The 23,062-nt window shown below is 37.2% G+C and overlaps 1 protein-coding gene across 1 annotated transcript; it reads right to left on the reverse strand.

Moving 5' to 3' along the window:
* Positions 1-16,055: 16,055 nt before the first annotated feature.
* On the reverse strand, positions 16,056-20,137 carry LOC113351560. The gene is made up of 6 exons (XM_026595520.1): positions 20,041-20,137; positions 18,758-18,892; positions 18,550-18,650; positions 16,788-16,883; positions 16,462-16,710; positions 16,056-16,358 (listed from the first exon to the last, which is right to left on the reverse strand). Exons 1-6 carry the CDS (start codon positions 20,135-20,137, stop codon positions 16,197-16,199), a joined length of 840 nt encoding a protein of 279 aa, XP_026451305.1. The 3' UTR covers positions 16,056-16,196.
* Positions 20,138-23,062: the final 2,925 nt, after the last annotated feature.

A 23,062-nucleotide genomic window follows, 5' to 3' on the forward strand; every position in this document is an offset into this window, starting at 1 on the left:
AGAATCCATCTAAAAAGCAGTAGTGACTATGTCCAGCTAATCTCTCTAGCATCTGGTCGATGAAGGGAAGGGGAAAGTGGTCCTTCCTAGTGACCTTGTTCAATTTCCTATAGTCAATACAAACACGCCAACCCGTGGTCACTCGGGTCGGGATTAACTCATTGTTATCATTCTGGACTACAGTAATACCGGATTTCTTGGGACAACCTGAACGGGGCTGACCCACTTACTGTCTGAAATGGGGTAGATAATGCCTGCATCTAACAACTTAAGGACCTCGTTTCGAACTACCTCTTTCATATTAGGGTTTAGTCGACGTTGCATCTCCCTAGAAGGTTTGGTATCACTCTCTAAATAGATCTGATGCATACAAACAGTGGGACTTATACCCTTAATGTCAGCTATGGTCCACCCTAAAGCTTCCTTGTTGTTTTGAAGGACGGTTACTAGCCTACTTTCCTGGTCACTATCCAAGACGGAAGAAATAATCACAGGTAAAGTCTCAGACGGGCCTAAAAACCTATATTTCAGGGAATCTGGCAATGGTTTTAGGTCCAACTTAGGAGGCTCTTCTAACGAAGGAACTAGGGTAGACTCAGAAACTGGTAGTGGTTCGACTTTAGGTTTCCATCCATTACTAGTATCTAACAAAGGGGTTGAATCTAACAAAGCATTCACCTCATTAATCACATTATCATCATCAAAATCAATCCCAAAGTGAGCTAGGCATTTCTCTAATGGATCTTCTAACAAAGTGTTTGGTAATGACTCCTCGACTAATGTTCCTATCATGTTCACCTCTTCTATGTTCGAGTCATCTAGTTCAGAGGGTAGCTTACTAATATTAAAAATGTTCAGCTCAATAGTCATATTACCAAAAGACAATTTCATAATACCATTTCGACAGTTAATGATCGCATTGGATGTAGCTAAAAACGGGCGACCTAAAATTACCGGTATCTGGTTCTCTGGGTCAGGGACAGGTTGGGTATCTAGGATAACAAAATCCACTGGATAAATAAACTTTCAACCTCTATGAGAACATCCTCGATCACACCACGAGGAATTTTAACGGACCTATCAGCTAACTGAAGTGTCATCTGGGTAGGTTTCATCTCACCAAGTCCTAGCTTAAGGTACACATGATATGGTAGTAAGTTCACACTAGCTCCTAAGTCAAGCAACGCTTTCTCAACACGGTATTTACCTATTGTGCAAGAAATGGTAGGGGACCCTGGGTCTTTATACTTAGGAGTAGTGGTATTCTGAATAATAGAACTCACCTGACTAGCTAGAAAGGCTTTCTTCTGGACATTAAGCTTTCGCTTTCGCGTACACATATCCTTGAGAAACTTGGCATAAGAGGGAATCTGCTTAATTGCATCTAGTAGTGGAAGGTTGATAGTTACCTGCTTAAAAACCTCCAATATATCATTAAAATTGGACTCCCTCTTAGTTGGAACTAGCAGCTGTGGGAATGGGGCTCTAGGGACAAATCCGGGCTCAATATGACCCTCATTGGTCTCTTTAGAGACTCTATCAGTCTCCTCAGTTTCTGGTTCAGAAGGGTGAACTACATGTTCACTATCAGGCATGGAAACCTTGTTGTCTATCTCTCTACCACTCCTAAGGGTTTTAATAGCATTCACATGATCAGATGGTCTTTCACCTATTTCATTAATTCCTCTAGGGTTGGGTTGAGTCTGACTAGGAAACTTACCTCTTTCTCTTAAAGACTCATTTATCTGACTAACCTGGGTTTTCAACTCGGAAATAGCCTGAGAGTTAGCCTGACCTATTCTCTTATTTTCTTCTAAACCTTGAGCAACAGATTGCTGAAACTGCACAGTGTTACGAGTTAACAAAGCAAGAGACTCTTCTAAACTCATAATCTTCTTATCCGAAGGGTTCTGAAACTGTGCCGGAGCTGAAGGATTCTTAGAATAGCCAAAACCTGGGGGAACCTGAGCATTACTAGACTGACCTTGATTCTGGCCCTTGGACCAAGAAAGGTTTGGATGGTTTCTCCAGCCAGTGTTATAGGTTTCTGAATATGGGTCAAACTTCTGTCGGTTATCAAACCTAGTGTTGTTATAAAGAGCATTGCCTTGCTCTTCAATAGCACGTCCTTCCCAAAAAGGTTCATTTCTTCCACTACTACCACTAGAATGACATAATTCTAAGGCTTCTAACCTTTTGTCTGTAGCTGCTATTTTGGCATCTGACTCATGAGATCCTTCTACCCTATTAACATTTCCTCTACTTAGAAGAATTGTTTTCTGGGGTTCCCTACTAGTTGCCCATTGTTGGGTCTTATCGACGATTTCATTCAAAAATTTCATCGCTTCATCAACAGTTTTATTCTCAAACCCACATGTGCATAAGGACTCAACCATGGTTGTCGTTGAATAATCTAAACCCTCGTAGAGGATCTGAACTAACCTAACCTTCTCCAAACCATGATGAGGACATTGAGATATCAAGTCATTGAACCTTTCTAAGTACCTATATAAAGATTCTCCCTCTTGTTGGGCAAAAGTACATACTTGTGTCCTAATAGACGATGTTTTATGCCTTGGGAAGAACTTATGTATAAAGGCAGAAGTAAGTTGGTCATAGGTTTCAATTGACTCAGAGTCCAAACTATACAACCAAGATTTGGCTTTATATTTTAAGGAAAAGGGGAATAACCTAAGTTTCAACGCATCATCACTTAGGTTTTTAATTTTCAGAGTACCACAAACTTCCTCAAATTCCCTAACATGAAAATAGGGGATCTCATTATCCTTCCCTAAAAACATTGGGAGCATCTGTAAAGTCCCAGGTTTTAGTTCATAATTTGCCTCGGTTTCAGCTAACTTGATACAAGACGGACGAGAGGTCCTAGTTGGGTTTAGCAAAGTTTTCAAAGTTGCCATTTCTGGCACTACCAAAGGACTAGGAGTACTAGGGGTACTTTCCTCACAAAGAGACAGATTCTCAAAACCGAAGTTTCCAAAAACGAGGCTCTCAAAAGAAGAGTCTTCGAGCTCTCCGCCTTCATAAGAAGACTACTAGGTTTGTCACTAATCAAACGACCTAGAGTGTTTCTTTTCCAAGCCCGTTTAAAAACTTCGGGCATACACTAGAAAAACAAAATCAAAAAGAAAAAGCCCTAAAAAGGAAGGGATGTTTTATGAAAACACAAACAAGGCTGACTCCACCACATCAAACCTACTGATTTTTAGCAAACAAAAAAAATCATGGCTCCACTTAGATTGTTTCTAGACCAGCTTCTAATCCTTCGAACGGGAATTCGTTACAATTTAAGCAAACCCCCTGGAATCAATCCGAGTTAAAGTAAGTTGAATAGAGGCGAGGGAAGCTCAGTGGAGCTTTGATACCCAAGGCCTCACCGGTATTACAAGGCAGCGCAGTCATGCATTCAACTTAAAGTAACCGTCAAGCACTTCGAAGTATGCTTAATAGAGTAACCAATATCTTTCGAATGACTTTCCTGTTAAGCTCGTTACCCTATCGGTCTCGTTCTAGTCAAAATTTTAGGCTTAGGCTCGTGTTTGGTGTCGTTTTCCTAACGCGGGCAAGAAAAGAACGGTGATGAAATCCGAACCCTTATCTTGTATGGCCAGTCCTTGCCCTTTACTAGGAAATTAAAGCAGCTGTTTTCAAGTCCTCAACATATATGCATACGAAGGAAGACAGTAACTCGCTGACAGGGGATTCACGAGTGTTTCGACAAACTTACCTCCCGTACCAGACGGGGGATGAACCTTTGTAGTCGACTCGGGCCACGACTTCTATGTCATGTACGAACCCGATGGGCCGAGGTGATATAGTAATCACCGTCCTTCTCTGCAAACAGTTTATATATAAACCACCCTTCCGTAGGGTTTAAAAAATAATGTCCCAAAATTTAAAGTCCAAAGTCCAAAAATATAAAGTGCAAAAGAAAAAGAAAAGTCTAAAAAAACATAAAAATGTCTCTCTCTTTTTTTATAAAAAAAAAAGTCTTCTTCTTTCGCTCCTTTCGCTTTGCCTTTTACTCTAGTCTTTAAGTATTCACCAAAAGCTTTGGCAAAATTTTCTTTCGCTCCAAATTCCAAAATCTGAAAGAAAAATACAAAAATCCAAAAACGTAAAGAAGAACAAATAAAAATAAAAATAAAAAACCTAAAATGAAAATATAAAAACTCTAGCCTAAAGACAAGTCCGCGTCGGCGGCGCCAAAAATTTGATGTATTTTCAAAGTTGTTGTAGTAAAAAGGTTCGTTGAGACTTGTGAAGGAAGATTATTTTAGACTTAATTTTAAATAAAAATATAGGAAACTTAAATAAAAGTGATATGAAAAATATGGAGAATACTGGGGCTATGGATTCCACTAATTACCAATATCAAAGTGATTTTATATTCTCTAATTATAATTATGCAAATCCTTCATTCAAATTGATTCTAAATATTGCAAAAGTTGATTTTTTTTAGAAATAACAATTGTAAATCGAAAGTATGGGACATCAAAACCCTAGGCTAGCATGCTCCATCAATTGAAATAACAATTGTTTAACAAAAACCATTTTTTTTCTATTTATTTATCAAGGCAAATAATCATATAATAATTGCATAAATTAAATAAAATAGAGATTACCACATTTTATTGGCGAAATAGCTTCCTCCGTCGCCCTAGAGGATGGGTTTAGCTCATCATTGTATAAACTTGCTCAAAGTATTGATTCATGCTCAAAATTTGTTTACAAAGATGACATGGAGAGAAAATAATGAAAAATCGGGTATTTGCAACGTTTATAATTGTTGCAAAACACTGTTACAAAGAACGAAAAAAGAGAACTGCTGTTGTTGTCTCTCTGCGACCCTCACGTGTCTGTCGTTGTCACTGTTGATAAACGACTGTTTTCGTCAGTCTGTTCTTTGTGTTCTTCAGTTCTGCAGCAGCAGAAATGGTGTTCTCCGCAACTCGATTTTTCGGCTCTGTGATGCTCTCTAACTCTCCCAAACTCTCCCTCTCTCTTCCTCGAAACCTCAGCAACATATTTATATCCAACAGGTGAAGAAAATCCTCCGTAATAACTCAAAATTATCTTCATATATCCGGCAGTGAAGAAAATATTTTCTGGAATATTTTCTTTCGATTCTTGATTCCTTCACGCGTCTATGGATGTAAACTTCTCCTTTTTTACCTAGTACACGCTTCCAACAGTTGTTAGAGTCTTCCTCGCATGTGCAAACTCTTTCCAACTCATGCAAATCCCATGAATATCTCCTCTCTTTAAACACACACCTCTGTTTTCTTCCCAACGATTATCCAGCCAAACTGGATCAATTCCAAAGACCCTACCACGCCTGTTAAGCTAAATAAAGTCTTCCCATGAAGTTTCAGCCATTGAATCACATTATAACCCCTCCAAATCACGAACTGAACATCTGTGAATATTTTCCCGCCAAAATTTATATTTGAATTTGAAGAAGATGGGTTCTGTGGACAAAAATGGGTGATGTGGAAAAAAATGGGCTACATATAGCCGTGGGTGACAATTAGCAAAAATGGTGGTTCGTATAGCAAATGTCCTCCGGGGTGCTCCGAGCAACTTTTCGAGCCGAATTTTCCAACAATATTTATTTTCCAAAAATACCTAAAAATACATAAAAAAAAAACAATATTAGTACAAAAATCGAGTTCCAACAATATAGACATTGAGGACAATTTAGACACAAAAATGTGTCTATCACATACCCTATCCATAGGTGTATCTTTCATGAACTTGTAGAAATATTTCAGCGTGAATACCGCAGTAATGTTAGCCACCTCAATTATTAAGCAAAATAGGCATGCACGGGCAGGTGACTGCCACCAATTCCTTTCACACGAAAACCTAGTTTTTAGGGTTTCCTCCTTTTCCTTGCGTGCTTTACGCGACGACATAGGGTTTGCCAGTCCCCATTTCTTCGGTTATGAGCGTTATGGCTTGCAACTTAAAACAAATTGGTCTGCGTCCAAAATGGATTCTCCGTTGTTGATAAAATAGTTTTCATGCATTTTGTAGTAACTTCTCTTCCTACCCCTTTCTTTGTTGTAGTTGAAAGCGTAAGCATCTTAAGAAGGTTTCGTTAGGATGTCACCTTAGAAAATCCCTAACGCGGCTTTGAAAAATATTGGCATCTCTAAGCTAAACATGGATGATGAATTTTTCACAACGTCCGCCACAACGAGGAGAAATCATCCTAAGTTTGTGCCCGTCCATCTGACCGGTTCAGAGGGTGAAGGATACACCCAGTCGGTTCGACCAGGTTGTGTAATACGATTTTGCCTTCGGAGGCAAGAGTGTCCTTCTTCTTCCATTGACTTCAGAATCTGTCAGAGTCCGTTGCGTTCTTTCGACAAGTGGACGCAATTCATGATAAGTCAGGATTGCGTAAAAGAAAATTTGATCAAAGCGTAAATCATTGGCGCTGTCACAGCTTCTGCGGCGCTTCAAATCAGGAAAGATATCCCGAGCTTAGTTGCTTTCATCTCCCGATGGTGTCCAGACACTCACACGGCCATATGCAGGTGGAGTGAAATGTCTGTCTCTTTGGAAAGTGTGGCTGTCTTGCTGAACCTTACCATAACAGGGAATCTTGATATCACCTTGTCTGAAGATGAAGAACAAATGCATGTTTCTCTCGTTGCGAAGTCAAAAGGCTTTTTCCGGAAGGAAAACAAGACGAGGTGTTTCTACAGCCAGTGGGTGTCTCAATGGTTCCCAGATGAGTTGGAGTCATATCAAAAGAATAGTACGCTTCATGTCGCGGCATTCTTGGTTCTTTGGTAATCCAGGGACATTTTTTATGACGGCTCTGTTAAGAAGGAAATAAGACAGGGTCTCATTAATTTTGCCATCAGATTAGCAGAAGGTGTTGTTCTTCCCATTGGCGACTTGTTTCTCGGTTCTCTGTACACACATTTGTACCATCTGGTTGCGTACATGCGTGCTTCAAACGACTACATGAAAGTGGACTCGTACGTCCATGTTGCTTTTCTTCAAGCGTGGTTGTGGGAGCATTTCGGGAAGTGCGCTCCCAAACCGCTGGTTTTACTTCCCGAGTCTTGGGGTGGTTCTATGATACTTCGTTGGGTGAACAGCCGCCCAATATTTGGCTCGAACCTGGTTGACTTCCTTGACAACTCCTACACAATCAACTTTCGTCCATTGCATGGCTCCATAGTTCAAATAGACACTTTTGCCTCTGTTCCGAATACGTCTTTGCTTTCTGAAAAGAATACGAGCATTGGGGAGGTTGTGTTCATGCGAAGTTGCACGCCTGGTTATGTACCGTCTTTCTTTCGGGGATCTTTTCAGGCAGTCTATTACAAAATTGACAGGGAGTCTCGACATATGGGATTTGACCAAGGGGTCCCGCTCTCTCGTCAGTCAGCTGTTCCAGAAAACTTGTTGCCAGCTGCTCTTGATGCTAGTGCTCTTGCGCTGGGTATAACTCTTCCCTTCTTGCTCTCGGAAAGAAATCCGACAACAACTTCTAAGTATAACATATTCTGGCAGGAAGAGTTCCTTGACATTCATGGATTCTTGAATGACGTAGTGAAGAATATCTGTGGTAAGCCTTATGCTGCAACTTTAGCAAGACATCCATTGTTAAGGATCCTTCCTCGCCCAAACAGAAATCTCCTAACAGGGACATGGACAGTCCCCAAAAGAAGGAGCGAAGGTCGAAAAATAACGCGAGTGGTTTTCGATCAGATTCAGCGGCCCTTGTGACTTTCAGTTCTTCCAACGTTCGGGTATGTATTCTTTTTCTTTCCCACTCAGTCGGATTGCACAATTCTTTCGTTATTGAAAATATTACCTTATTCCTTAACCAGGGCGTGAACGCCTTTGCGCAGCATGCACGTAGTCAGAAAGCGGCGGCCCTCGCATCAGAGGGTGGCAATGTTGAGCCTCGGAGAATGGCGTCTCTTGCGGCAGAGGGTGACAATGCCGAGACTTCTTTCGGTGAAGAAGAGCTCGAAAAGGAGGAAATCTCGGAATCTAGTGATGATGAAAATAGCTCTTCCAATAACAGTGCTGAGTCTTCTTCTAGTCATTCTGAAAGTGAAGCAATGAGTCTTCGACGCATTCTTTTTCTTCCTTTTTATCTTTTTTTTTTTTGAAAAAAGTATAAACCACGATATCGCATGGAGAACCCGCATCTGAAGATGGCCCCGAGGCGGAAAACCGTGGAGATACATCTTTCTCTTCAACCGTGGAACCTGCGCTTGGTGACCCGGAAATGGAGGTCGATCAAGATGAAGATTTTGTTGCGGCTTAAGTAGCGGAGAGTGCTTCAGCAACCGCTGGCGCCATTGTAGTTAGGAATCCCTTGCCAGTTGCCGATTCGGTTGCGGGCGCCGTTTTCGCTCCTCCATACTTAGTTCCTTATCCAGATCATGTGTTGATCGGCGGCTTCAGCGTGCCAGCCAAATACGAGACGTTATATACCAAGATATGGAAAAGGTATGGACACATCTCCACAACCAAAAAGGTTACTAGTCGGTTTGCACTGGTCAAGCGTGTAGAGGAATCTTTATCTTCGATTGACGACATGTGCAAAGTGACTGGCCATACCGTTTATGAGGACGTGGTCTCAAGATGGAAGTTCCATCGTGATGTGTGCGTAGACCACGGGTTCAACGTTCTCTGGTTTGTTGAAGGTTTCTCTGAGATCGGAAATTTGCATACCATGGCGGTTGAAGGCCCTTCCGCGGATGAGGTCGCACAGCAGGAGGCGGAGATCAAAAGGTTGTCCACGGAGCTGAAGCTGAAACGGGCGGCTCTCGAAAGCACGAAGGAGAATTTATCCAAGAAGAGAAATCCATTACTAGATGGTTTTCCTTGAATGTACTCATGTCTTTTGAGCTTCTTTATTTAGGCTTCTTTTTTTTGAAAGGCGAACAGAGCGCCTGGTTCATGGTTCGATTTGAGTTGATATATAGTCGTCTCCTATGAAGGTTTTGGATTATTCTTTTGGAATGAATATTTTTTTTTTTTTTAGAATAATCCTTTTTTTGTTGGCTATGACTATATGCGGCATAAATACCCAGGAGAGTCATGGAGTTGTGAATGTTGTGTTGTCAGTAGAAAGTATGGGATGAAACATGGGGATAGCATGACTGTCGGTTTCTACTATCTATGTGAAAATTCTAGGTAGTAGAACATGCAACTCGTCTGATAAGACTTACTTTATTTTTAGAGTCTCCCAACAAAATGGATCTCCATGATGTAAATATGAGTTTTTGTGGGCGGCGGTGCCGTGACTGTGAAAAGTCCCCAGTCGTTCCAGAGTCGTCTGATAACCGAGGCGACGGCTAGTATTCTTCCATCATCTCGATATTTGGGTTAAAAAGATGGAATCGGAAATCGGGAATTGATATTGTGACCGATAGATTAATCTCCCACTGTGGTCGCCAATTGTTTGAGGGTGAAAACAGTTTCTTCCGATTTTGGTAATTTCGAGCGTGTGGGTGAGAAACGAGTCTAAACCCTAAACGATGTACTGCAAGGGAGTACTTTGATTCGAGAGATCAATCTGTACAAATCCGGCCTAAACCAAGAAATGGCCATTCCAAACTTGCTTCGGTCATAAAGTGAAGGAGAAGGGTTAGTCTAGGGAGGGAAGCGAAGAGAGTGTTGAGACCAGAATAGTTGATTCGGGAAGAGTATTTGTTTGAGAAAGTGGAAAGCTAACAGATGGGAAAGCTAACAAGTGATTTCTCAGTGTTGTATTCTCCTGACCAAAAAATTTTTCTTTGGTGGAAATAGGTGAAACCTATTTATACAAGTCGCAATAAAACGTACCATGGTCTCGTAAGAAGTGGAAACGGTTGAGTAAATGGAAGAAAGCGGTAACCGGTAACTGAAAAAGCAGGGGTCTAACAACACCACCCAATAGTTAGCTTAGCAATCTCTATAGACAAACTCGAATATACTTTTAAGAGAATCAACAACACTCAATCAATTAAAAGTACATCAACGAGTTTATATATCTGTCTCTTGATTTGATTTCCTCAAACAGAAACTGCGAGTACTAATCAAATACAAGGAATAACTTGGATGATACCAAAGACCAATATCCAAGGATCAATCAATGACAATCAACAACCAAAGGTTGGATTACTCTAATTGATGATCTAAAGCACAACCTGTATTATTCCAATTATAAAGATAAAACAATATAAAGGGGAAACTGAAAAAACACAGACAACAAAAATTTTGTTAACGAGTAAACCGCAAATGCAGAAAAACCCCGGGACCTAGTCCAGATTGAACACACACTGTATTAAGCCGCTACAGACACTAGCCTACTCCAAGCTAACTTCGGACTGGACTGTAGTTGAACCCCAATCAGTCTCCCACTGATCCAAGATACAGTTGTACTCCCTACGCCTCTGATCCCAAAAGGATACTGCGCACTTGATTCCCTTAGCTGATCTCACCCACAACTAAGAGTTTCTAGGACCCAAAATCGCAGGCTTTGAAAATATACAAATCTGTCTCACACAGACAATTCTATCAAAGGATCAATCTGCCTCCCACAAAAAAACCCTAAAGTTTTTGTTCCGTCTTTTGATAATAATCAAGGTGCACATGAACCAATTGATAATCAGGTCTTATATTCCCGAAGAAAAGCCTAGATAAATCAATCACCTCACAACAATCTTAATCGTATGGTAGCGAAACAAGATGTTACAGAATCACAAACAAGGAGACGAAGATGTTTGTGACTACTTTTTATATTTTGCCTATCGGAGATATTAACCTCAATCCAGTCAATCTGCTTGTACTCGTATGATAGAAGATGCAAGATCAGATCACACAACTACGATAAAAGTAGTATCGTTCTCGCTTCACAATCCCAATGAAGTCTTTAAGTCGTTAACCTGGTTTTAGAAGAAGAAAACCAAAGGTTAAAGGTGAAACGACTCTAGCACGCAAACTAGTATCACACATGAGGTGTGGGGATTAGTTTTGCAGAGTTGCTAGATGTCCCCTTATATAGTCTTTCAAATCAGGGTTTTTCCTTGGTCACAAAGCAAACAATATCCACCGTTAGATGAAAACCTGGTTTAGATTCAAGCTTATATTTTTCAACCGTTAGATCGAAAACTTAGCTTGTTATACACAAATGAAATGCACGCTTCTAGGTTTATTAAGCGTACTCAAACGTGTACATTGTTGGTTCAACAATAGTTAACCAAAAATTTATCCATATGAGCATTTCATACCTACCGTATTCTTCATCACCATAACTAGTTCAAATGACTCAAATGAACTTGTTAGAGAGTTGTTAAATTGCAAGGAAATCTTATGTACTACAGAAGACATAATTAAATCAAAGACGATTTGATTCACCGAACTTTATAGCCACGGTTTGCAAATTGCATTCCTTAGTCTTTATAAGTTTAAGTTCAGAAATCATCTTCAGATATATAACCTTCTTAAGTTCGCACACTAGGTTCGCGGACTTAAGCAATCGGGAAGAGTTTACAAACTCCAGGAAAAATCCCGGCAAAGACTTTCCTCCGGTTCGCGGACTGGGTTCACGGACTGGTACTCACGCAACAAGTTTGTCAACTCCAGCAGAATTTCTCGGGATGAGAAGTTCGGCAGTTCGCGGACTTGGAAACAAGCCATTCTTCCGGTTTCTCTTGATCAACAAAGTTCAAAAACTTTGGTTCAACGGATATGACTTATCCACATATATGTTTCCACAACAATACTTATGTCCATCATTGGTTATATAATCTAAACTCTCATTCCAACCATTGAAACATTCTTAGAGGACGTTATATAGTTGTTACACTATTTCTCGTCAAAGCAATTTTCAAAGTGATTGAAACATATCATAACTTTTGTCACTAGGTAAAGATAAACATGATCGAAGCGAAACACTTACCAACACATATTTCGAGATATAGATAGGCGAGGTATACTCGGCTCGAAATACCAAATGTGTATAATCTAAGTCTATATATAGTATACGAATTTTTGTCTCAAGAAGTACGAGATAGAGTAGATAGACTTTTGAGTGATAGATAAGTTCAAGTCTTCACATACCTTTTTGTCGAGAAGTTCCACCGGTTCCTTGAGTAGTTCTTCTTCTTGTATGATGAATCTCCATGAAGTCCTTGAGCTCAACTACACTTTTTATCCTAGTCCGAGACTTAGCTATAGTAGACTAGAAATCAAGACTTATAGTTTTGATCACTAACATTGAAAAACATGATTGAGATTGAAACACATGCGAGTTCGACCGAGCAATGCTCTAACAATCTCCCTCTTTGTCAATTTTAGTGACAAAACTATCAATACATATGGAATACAAAAAATATAAAGAAACTTTAGTAGCTCCTATTCCACATGTCTAATCTTCAACATTCCTCGAAATCTTCGTCACTTCCAAATACTCCAATGATCCCAAAGGTTGTAAGTTTAGCATCACCGTTGTTGAAGATCCATAGCTATAACAATGAGAAAGCATCGGTCTCGATCATTGTTATACAGTGTCATAATATTATTACACAGTGTCAAAGTCCAATTGTATCACAACTTCAAACAATAATACTATGGTGATATGTATCACTCCCTCTTAGTCAATACTCCATCTCACATGGAAACCACTCCCCCTTACACAATGATCCGAAAACCATATGTATTGTAGTGTGAACTACATATTAATTCTCCCCCTTTTTGTCAATAAAATTGACAAAGGTACAAGAACGGGATCATAATGAAATTTCCGTAAGAGACATTTCATGACTAAAAGAAAATACATACCATCTAATTTAGATGCAATCATATAGCCGAAGCTAATAGCATTCATCAAGGAGTTTACATATACAAGATAACCCCTTTAAAATTCCACAGCCGCATACCCCTCAAGATATGACCATTAAGCACAAGTTAAAAATAAATCTCCCCCATTTGATATCCTTCCCAAGGGAACAACAAGAGCGACCTTAATTTCATAAGAAAAGAAGGATTTTTATTGGACACCAAAAACCATGAGAATGATTCTATATATCCAAAAACTCAATCAAATTAATCACAAGTAAACCCATGATTAATTTAATCAGAATACACAATCAAATTAAACACAAAAGTGATCAACTTAATTGATTATGGTCGACATAAGAGAACTTACGGAGCATACGACTAACATAACCATTAGAAAATGAATAGGATAGTTGTTCATATACTCAAAATAAGAGGAATCTTACGGAGTATGAAAATACTCAACTAGATTAATTACAAGAGAACCCATAATTAATCTAATTGGAATACACAACCAAACTAATTACAAAAGTAATCAATTTAATTTTCATTTGTTTTGCTCAACATAAAAAGACTTATGGAGCAATAACTAAATAACCAAATAAGATGATTAATTTAGTTAAATAATGCTCAACATAAATTACGTTACGGAACAACCAACAAAGCTAATAAAAAATCAATCAACTTGGTTGTATCGTGCTCAACATAAGACACATTAAGGAGCCTCACAGTACATAAAATACGGATCAGTGAAGATCAATATTGTGGAATACACAAGGATTCATTCTATCTTCCACCACTATTTGCATAACAATTTTTAATAGACATAATCCTTGAACACAAAATATTTTAACCTATCTTCCATCAAAGAATTGACGATATAGGCTTAACTTTTGTATATGTCAAAAGTATGTTCATCCTTAAATCAATACATGAATACCGATCATGAACGACTTTACTTTTAACAAAATATGGGGCAACATAATTCACAGACGTAAATACCAATATCCCATAACAAATTGCAATATAACAAATCATAAATACTAAATACTGCAAACCATCATCCTCCAAATATTTTTAGAATTTAATACCCAATAGACCTAAAAAAGAACAAGAAGATGAAAATGATAGCTATGTGTAGTCACAATCATTGCTATTCAGAGCACTATTTATTCTTACAACTAAACCAAAAATAATACATACTAGGAAACAAATAAAACTCAGTTTTACTTGATGATTTCATACCTCTGGAATGATCCATCGAAATAGGAGTCACTGATATCCTTGATTTTGTTGACCGTAGAGTCACCATGTTCATGAGTCAGAACGTTAGTTTTTCGATCAACAATGCTAACAAAGTGTCGAGCCTTAACGCAGTCAAGAATAAATTTCTTCTGATTCCTGATCAAGATATTCTGAGTACTAAGGATTTTTGCCTGTCCATCAATAAGCTGGTTGATCTTCAGTTGAAGGTTAGCAAGTTCGTTTTTTACTTCATTCTGAACGAGAATTAAATCCTTGACAGATTCGCCAACCCAAGAGTTATACTCTTTCCTTTCAAGAATCTTCTTCAGAATAAACTCTTGAGCAGGATTACTTCCTTTGAGATCATCCTTTACAGTAGGGTTAACTTCTTCTTTGGGAACAGTTTCCATTGAGTTCCTTTCTTCAAGATTAATGAACACATATATGAAATATATATATGTTCAAGTGTACACCTTAGATGGAAACCCTAGAGTTCCTTGAGGAGATATGGACGTTCGTGGACTAAGCCATACGCCAAAGAATGAACCCAACCAGGAAAACTGCATACTGTGTCGCTTTCAAAAAAATTCAGCCCAAAAAGAAAGGTCACGGTGAAGAAGGAAGGAAATACTAAAAACTCACATCAAGAGATATCAAACATATAAACTAATGGAACTCAGCTAATTACTTGAGCATCTCTCAAACATCATCATTGTATCTCTCAAGTTAGGTACAAGAATGGAACTTTATGCTACTAGGTAGCAAAGGGAGACATAGTCTCACCACAGGTTTTGAGAGAGTAGTTGTGATTTCCACCAGGATATATGATCTCAGCATTTCTGTCTTCCCATGGTAGTTTCCATTTTTAGGGAAATTTCTCATAGCTCTTCCTGAAAGCTCAAGAGAAGGAGCTTTCTGATTACTGAGTCTAGGACCTCTAGAGATTGGTTCAAGAGGATTTTCCGAGATGGGTTTCCAAAATCTAGACTTAGATTCACCAGAGTTGTTCTTATAAGCACAGGTCATGCTTTCATCAGCAGCATAAGACTTTGTACCACTAGCACTAGTACAAATCTTCACATTGGCCACACTTAATCACCGTGTCCATAGGCTTTTGGTCATGGATTTTTTTCACTCCAAAAATGTGGCATCAGGTGCCGAGACAAAAAGGTATCCCTATGGCTGCATAAACTTTGAGTGGCTATAAAATATGATTAACCATGGCCATAATTCTAAAACCGTGTCTATATGGTACTCAATATTTTTTTGGTAGTTAAGCATTTTCACTATCACCGTGGCCATAGGATCCTTATAGACACGCAATTTAATTATATGTGGCTAAAGTTTACCTTAAAGTCACGTAAATTTTATTATAGCCGTGGCCTTTGTCATCAATTGGACACGCAAAATTCATTTTATCATGGCCAATTCATGAGTTGCGGTCACACTAATTTTTCTCAACCATGGCCATCTCTATCATTTGGACACACGGAAAATAATTTAACATGGCTAATACATGATTGTAGTCACGTTTAATCTATGGTACCATGGCCATCCATATTTTTGGACACATGATAAAATTTTACATGGCCAATTAATAAGTTATGGCTACTAAAAATTTGTAGCACCGTGGCTAAATTTTTCGAAAGACACATCAAGTGTGTTGAATGTAGCTATTGTTCACCTTTTGGATACATCAAGTGTTTTCAATGTAGCTATTGTTCACCTTTTGGACACATCAAGTTTTTTGAATGTAGCTATTGTTCAACTTTTAGACACATCAAGTGTTTTCAATGTAGCTATTGTTCACCTTTTGGACACATCAAGTTTTTTGAATGTAGCTTTTGTTCACCTTTTGGACACATCAAGTGTTTTGAATGTAGCTATTGTTCACCTTTTGGACACATCAAGTGTTTTCAATGTAGCTATTCAAAAATCACCTAAATAACCATCCATAAAAAATTAATGAAGACTACAATTAGAATTGTACCAAAATAATTTCATTTCACAATATAATAAACATCTCAATCTGATAATTGTGCAGTAACCTTGAGAAAACAAACTTTCAAAGAGAGACTTAAAAGTTTAAACATCCAAATCCTATAGTCCACGACTATTTCTATTAATAATTAGGCTGCAGTCTTGAGTCTCTTGCTGGATCTCCGAGACTTTAGTTCCCCGCTCTTCATATATGAAGGTTTCTTCTTCTTTGTCTTCTTAGTGTTTGGGTCAGAATCATATTCATCGTTTGGGTCAGAATCATGTTCACCGGGGTCTGAAAGTGGATGGCCCTGCAGCAAGCCAGTGGATGTATAATTAAGGGAAAAAACCATGTTAACAGTTATATGGTCAGGATGCAGAAGGTAATAAAACATGTATAATAAAGCAACTTACACTAGAGCAAGAGATCACAAACTCTTTAGGCCAAGCTACTATAGATTTTTCAGCATCCTCTACTGTTTTGAGATGAGTAGATGGGACTGGCAAACAATGATTCTTTAATATCGACTTTTCAACCGTCACTCTGACACAATCATCCCGGAGTGGATCTCCATGAACCTTCTGACCTGGCACTGATGGAAGAACCGAACCCCATGCAATGATATTTCTCAGTGAAGCATGAGCCAGTTTGCATTTACCAATCTGCAAAACATAAATGTTATATTGACATCAACAGATTCAAATCTCAAAATGCTTAAATGCCTGTGAAAAGGACATACCGTTGAAAGTTCAGTTTTGTCTTTCGATTGAGAATTGTCTGGTGAACTAAGGGGTAGATGCTCAGATGCAGGAGACTTTTGTTTGTATTTTCCAGACTACAAAAATATACGCTATATTAACATCAACAAAAAATGGAACTCTCAAAGCACTATATATTTTAAATACCTGCAAAAGAAACATACCATTTGGAGTTCAGAACTATCTTTCGATCCCGTAGACTGAGATACATTTTCAGATTCAGGGTCATTTCTATTTGTATTAGATTCATTCCTTTCAGTCGGAGAAATGCTTGTAACAGGGAATTCAAGCATAAGAGACTTCTCTCTAATAGGAGATTTCTATATAGTGCAGTTGACATATTAGATACTGCAGAATTATTAGGAAATACATACTTAATCAAAATTACTTGGATGATGTTAAACATACCCGTGCCTTTTTGCTTTTGATTTTCTTTTTCAATATGCCTTGAGATTTTAGCTGAGACATTAAGCTGCTCATCATTTCTTCTTGTGCCTTCATTGCTGCCTTCATTTCCTTCATTTCTGCATCCTTCCTATCTCTCTCCATTTGGTTCGCGTCTTTCATCTTCCAGTTGTTTCTTCAGTTCAATGTGCTCCTTGGATGCTCCTTTCCGTGGCAGGTGCCAGTACGTTGTTGGAGTCACTCCCTTGCCTATACATCTTACACGCCCAGCATGTTCTTCCCCAAACACAAGGGTGATAGAATCATTGCCTGGTTGTTTTCTCAAAGTTCCATCTTCCAGCTGCTTATCAAAATCCTCCTGCACAAAAAAAGAATTAAGGGATTAGAAGTGATAATCAATTAAATCAAAATTATTTTCACATTTACTCAAGCACAAAACAAATAGCTAGATAGTTTCAGTCGTCTTACAAGCTGAGCTGCTTTTTCCCTAACATCATCGTCATCGTATTCTCCATTTTTGTTTTGATGTGCCTTCCTCCATAGTAAAGACCGTGAAGGATTTTCATCTTCAAGGATCTCTTTCTCATTAATCTAGTAATTATAAAATACACAAGAAGAAAAATTAGATAGATAATACTATAATTTAAACTGGAAATAATAATAATTTTTATAACAAACTGGACTTACTAATTTTTCCAACAGCCCTGCATACCCTGCTCTTCCCGTCCTGTGGTTATATTTGTGGTTCTTACGCGCCTTAGCTCCCCTAATGGACAACTCCTGAGCATACAGATTTAAAGAATTTCATTCATAAAAAAGTTAGACTAATTAATGAAATTAATATCAATATTTCCAAACTAAAACGTGCAATATACAACCTTGCATTTATCAGACAACCTCCACTTTACGAACTTGTCCCATTGTTCTTGGTTCACAATGACACGATATTGTTTAGGAACAGTATTTAGTTTAGCAGGTTTACCCAAATTGGGCACTATGAACTTTACATACAACTTTCTTCTGAAGTTGCGCAAATGTTCCCCAAAATATTTCATAATTTGTCTTCTCATAGTCTCCTCAATTTCATAAAACCGCTGCCAAAATATGGAGATGTTAACGGCAGGTAACAAATTAATAACAAATATAGTATTAAAAATCAATATAGATCAGCATATACATACCAATAGTTCGTGCCATAACTTATCCCTCATCACTGAATTCACTTCCTTCCACTTCAAGTGCCTTAGACCAACGTCTCGACGTACCAATACACCCATGTAACTAGCAATTTCAGCTTTATATTTCCCCTTAAATCGACCAAAATTATAATTCTATCACATGCTTCTCGCCGTCAAAATTTTTCTTTAGCTTCTTCAATCTTGTTAAACCTCGAACATTATTCTCCTTAGACTCTACTGTATTGTTTGGAGCTCCTGTGTCTTTTTATAGTTCAAAAACCCAAAATAAGAGTAAACATGGTGTAAGAGTGTACTCATATTTTTTAAGTCCAAAGCAAACAAAAACAGACAAGCTAGTATAGCATTACCAGGCTGTTCAGGACTTTCAGTCGATTCATCATCAGAACTGGAGCTATCACCATCGGAACCGGTGCGACTACCATCGGAATCTTCGTCTTCATCCTCTGACTCTCCTAAATTCTGCAAGGCTTGAGCCTCCAGGGCTGCAGTCTCATTTTCAGCATACTCTCATCATCATACTCTGGCTCCCAACTCGAATTCTCTTGTGTAGTCATATAGGAAACTGCATATACATGTATATGATTCAATCAAATAAGGTCTGAATTCTTTTCAATCAAAAGTCAAAAGTTATTAAGCTAGACACAAGCAAAAATTAAATAACAGTCAATTAACATGGTCTTGATTATGTCAGTACTAACATGGTCTTGATTAGTATGATTAGATGCAAGAGCAGGATGCCGTCTCAGAATTGTTAAAAGATATAACAATTAAAAAATTATTAATCGCTGAGGTTTTTACTAGAGCATTGAAAGAACTCAAGCAAGACTCCAGTTCAAACATACACAATTATGTAAACCTACCAAGTTCCCTAAAAACAAACGACGGATGCCGATCTCCGACATAATTATAATCCCATTATACAAAATGTCAATGACTCGGGAGTATACACGACAGATGGAAGCTTACTGACCAGCTAAAGTTGATGAAAATGAGATAAAAATGTGATTTCTAGTGGTTTCAGGGAGAACCACAGAAGTTTAAACTATTGGTTTGCAATGTGAAAAACATTCATCAGAATAGACAGATAAAAAAACCAAGGAATAACATTCAATTGACCTAGCTCTGACATAATTATAATCCCATTATACAAAACGTCAATGACACGGGAGTATACACGACAGAGAATGTGGCCAGCTAAATGAGATAAGAATGTGATGTCGAGTGGTTTCAGGGAGAACCACAGAAGCTTAAACTATTGTTTGCAGTGTGAAAAACATTAATCAGATTCATCGGAAAAGAAAGAAAAAAACATAAAAGAATAGCATTTCCATAACCATAGAAGACTGAGTTGTTATCCAGCCACTATGCAACTTAGAATACAATCTGCATAAAGATCCTAAGCATAACATAGGAAAAGCTTAAACATGCATGCACACCATTGTTCTTCTTAATAAGAAATAAACAGGTGCATAAACCCTGCTTTCAATGAATCAAAAATTAAGAATTAGGGTTTGAGTCAAAACTTAACCTTTGAATCAATTGGGTCTGATTCAAAAATTAAGGTTTGAATCAATTAGGGTTTGAATAACTAAGCTTTTTAGACGAAAGAAAGATTGAGAACAGGATATACCTTTATAAGATTTAGCCATGCAATTCCTCAACATCATACGGCCCTTTATAAAGTCGCACAGATTGAATAATCCCGCCGAAAATATTTTGCGTTTCATTTTCATCCCGCTCAAAATTATTTAGGGTGAACTGAAAAATCGATTGAGTTTGGTCTACGATTTCCTTTTTTCGGAAAAATCTCCTAAGAAAATACCATTTGATTTTGATCCTACGGTAGACCTAAAAATATTTCCAAACTTTAGAAATCCGATTTCCCTTTTTACTCTAACAAATCTCAATGTTTCCCTGATTTTAAGCCTAGAACTTTATCCCCTTTTTACTCTGCTTAGGTTTCTCTAGTTCTCTCCGCTCTGTAACTCTGGTTTAGGAGGAAAGATAAAACGAACAGAATTTTGAGGTGTTACATAGCGTAAGATAAGAGGTTCTTCCCTATTAATCTAACTATTGGTTGGGCTTGTGATAAATATATTCACCGTTAGATTTACTATGGACATCCTATTCGATGCATTTTGAAATAACATAAGTAAAATCGTAATGGACTGGGCTGGAGTGTTAGCTTAAACCATGTAATGGACTGGGCTGGAGTGTTAGCTTAAACCATGTAATTGACTGGGCTGGACATAAATGTGGCATAAATTTTTTCATTATTTTTCATTTTTTACTTAAATTTTTTTTCATTTTTTTTTTTTTCTTTTTACTTTTTTTTTATTACATAATCAAAATTTAGTTACATAATCAAGACTCGACACTTCACCTGAAATATTGATCGATTCGGAACGAGTTCGAGTAAAACTGATGAAAATGGAACTTCGTCCTTTGGAATCGAGACACGGAAAAATTTAGTTATTACATAATCAAAATTTAGTTATTACATAATCAAAATTTAGTTATTACATGATCAAAATTTAGTTACATAATCAAGACTCGACACTTCACCTGAAATATTGATCGATTCGAACGAGTTCGAGTAAAACTGATGAAAACGGAACTTCGTCCTTTGGAATCGAGACACGAAAAATTTAGTTATTACATAATCATAATTTAGTTATTACATAATCAAAATTTAGTTATTACATGATCAAAATTTAGTTACATAATCAAGACTCGACACTTCACCTGAAATATTGATCGATTCGGAACGAGTTCGAGTAAAACTGATGAAAACGGAACTTCGTCCTTTGGAATCGAGACACGGAAAAATTTAGTTATTACATAATCATAATTTAGTTATTACATAATCAAAATTTAGTTATTACATGATCAAAATTTAGTTACATAATCAAGACTCGACACTTCACCTGAAATATTGATCGATTCGGAACGAGTTCGAGTAAAACTGATGAAAACGGAACTTCGTCCTTTGGAATCGAGACACGGAAAAATTTAGTTATTACATAATCATAATTTAGTTATTACATAATCAAAATTTAGTTATTACATGATCAAAATTTAGTTACATAATCAAGACTCGACACTTCACCTGAAATATTGATCGATTCGGAACGAGTTCGAGTAAAACTGATGAAAACGGAACTTCGTCCTTTGGAATCGAGACACGAAAAATTTAGTTATTACATAATCAAATTTAGTTATTACATAATCAAAATTTAGTTATTACATATCAAAATTTAGTTATTACATGATCAAAATTTAGTTACATAATCAAGACTCGACACTTCACCTGAAATATTGATCGATTCGGAACGAGTTCGAGTAAAACTGATGAAAACGGAACTTCGTCCTTTGGAATCGAGACACGAAAAATTTATTTATTACATAATCATAATTTAGTTATTACATGATCAAAATTTAGTTACATAATCAAGACTCGACACTTCACCTGAAATATTGATCGATTCGGAACGAGTTCGAGTAAAACTGATGAAAACGGAACTTCGTCCTTTGGAATCGAGACACGAAAAATTTAGTTATTACATAATCATAATTTAGTTATTACATAATCAAAATTTAGTTATTACATGATCAAAATTTAGTTACATAATCAAGACTCGACACTTCACCTGAAATATTGATCGATTCGAAACGAGTTCGAGTAAAACTGATGAAAACGGAACTTCGTCCTTTGGAATCGAGACACGGCAAAATTTAGTTATTACATAATCATAATTTAGTTATTACATAATCAAAATTTAGTTATTACATGATCAAAATTTAGTTACATAATCAAGACTCGACACTTCACCTGAAATATTGATCGATTCGAAACGAGTTCGAGTAAAACTGATGAAAACGGAACTTCGTCCTTTGGAATCGAGACACGGAAAAATTTAGTTATTACATAATCATAATTTAGTTATTACATAATCAAAATTTAGTTACATAATCAAGACTCGACACTTCACCTGGAATATTGATCGATTCGGAACGAGTTCGAGTAAAATTGATGAAAACGGAACTTCGTCATTTGGAATCGAGACACAGAAAAATTTATTTATTACATAATCATAATTTAGTTATTACATAATCAAAATTTAGTTACATAATCAAGACTGGACACTTCACCTGAAATATTGATCGATTCGGAACGAGTTCGAGTAAAACTGATGAAAATGGAACTTCGTCCTTTGGAATCGAGACACGGAAAAATTTAGTTATTACATAATCATAATTTAGTTATTACATAATCATAATTTAATTTTAATCGAATTTTAATCGAATAATTTATAATTTAATTTTAATTGAATAATTTATAATTAACTATAATTTAATTTTAACTAAATTTGTGTGGGGAAATAATTTAACTTTACTTTTTTTTTTGATAAATTAACTAAGTTTGACACTCGAATTGTAGGACACGAACTCTGCATCTAAAACATCAAGAATTTGATTACGGGATTGTTTTGTCTTGTTATATAAAGAGCAAAAGAAATGCATTCCTACTGCAATCGTAGTTTTGGAGTGGCTGGCTCCAAAATCAATTTGATGTAATATTTTTGTTTTTTTCTTTTGGAAAGAGGTAAATAAAAAATATTGGTTGTATATCTAAATTTTTTCATTAAATA

Source organism: Papaver somniferum, chromosome 2, assembly GCF_003573695.1.
Source record: "Papaver somniferum cultivar HN1 chromosome 2, ASM357369v1, whole genome shotgun sequence".
Classification (NCBI taxonomy): Eukaryota; Viridiplantae; Streptophyta; class Magnoliopsida; order Ranunculales; family Papaveraceae; genus Papaver; species Papaver somniferum.

Coding starts and splice junctions, on each gene's coding strand:
- LOC113351560 (XM_026595520.1), bottom strand. CDS start 20,137: ATGAAACGCAAAATATTTTCGGCGGGATTATTCAATCTGTGCGACTTT. Junction 18,893..20,040: donor CATGGCTAAATCTTATAAAG/GTATATCCTGTT, acceptor ATGAGACTGCAG/CCCTGGAGGCTCAAGCCTTG. Junction 16,359..16,461: donor TTGTGATCTCTTGCTCTAGT/GTAAGTTGCTTT, acceptor GGCTTGCTGCAG/GGCCATCCACTTTCAGACCC.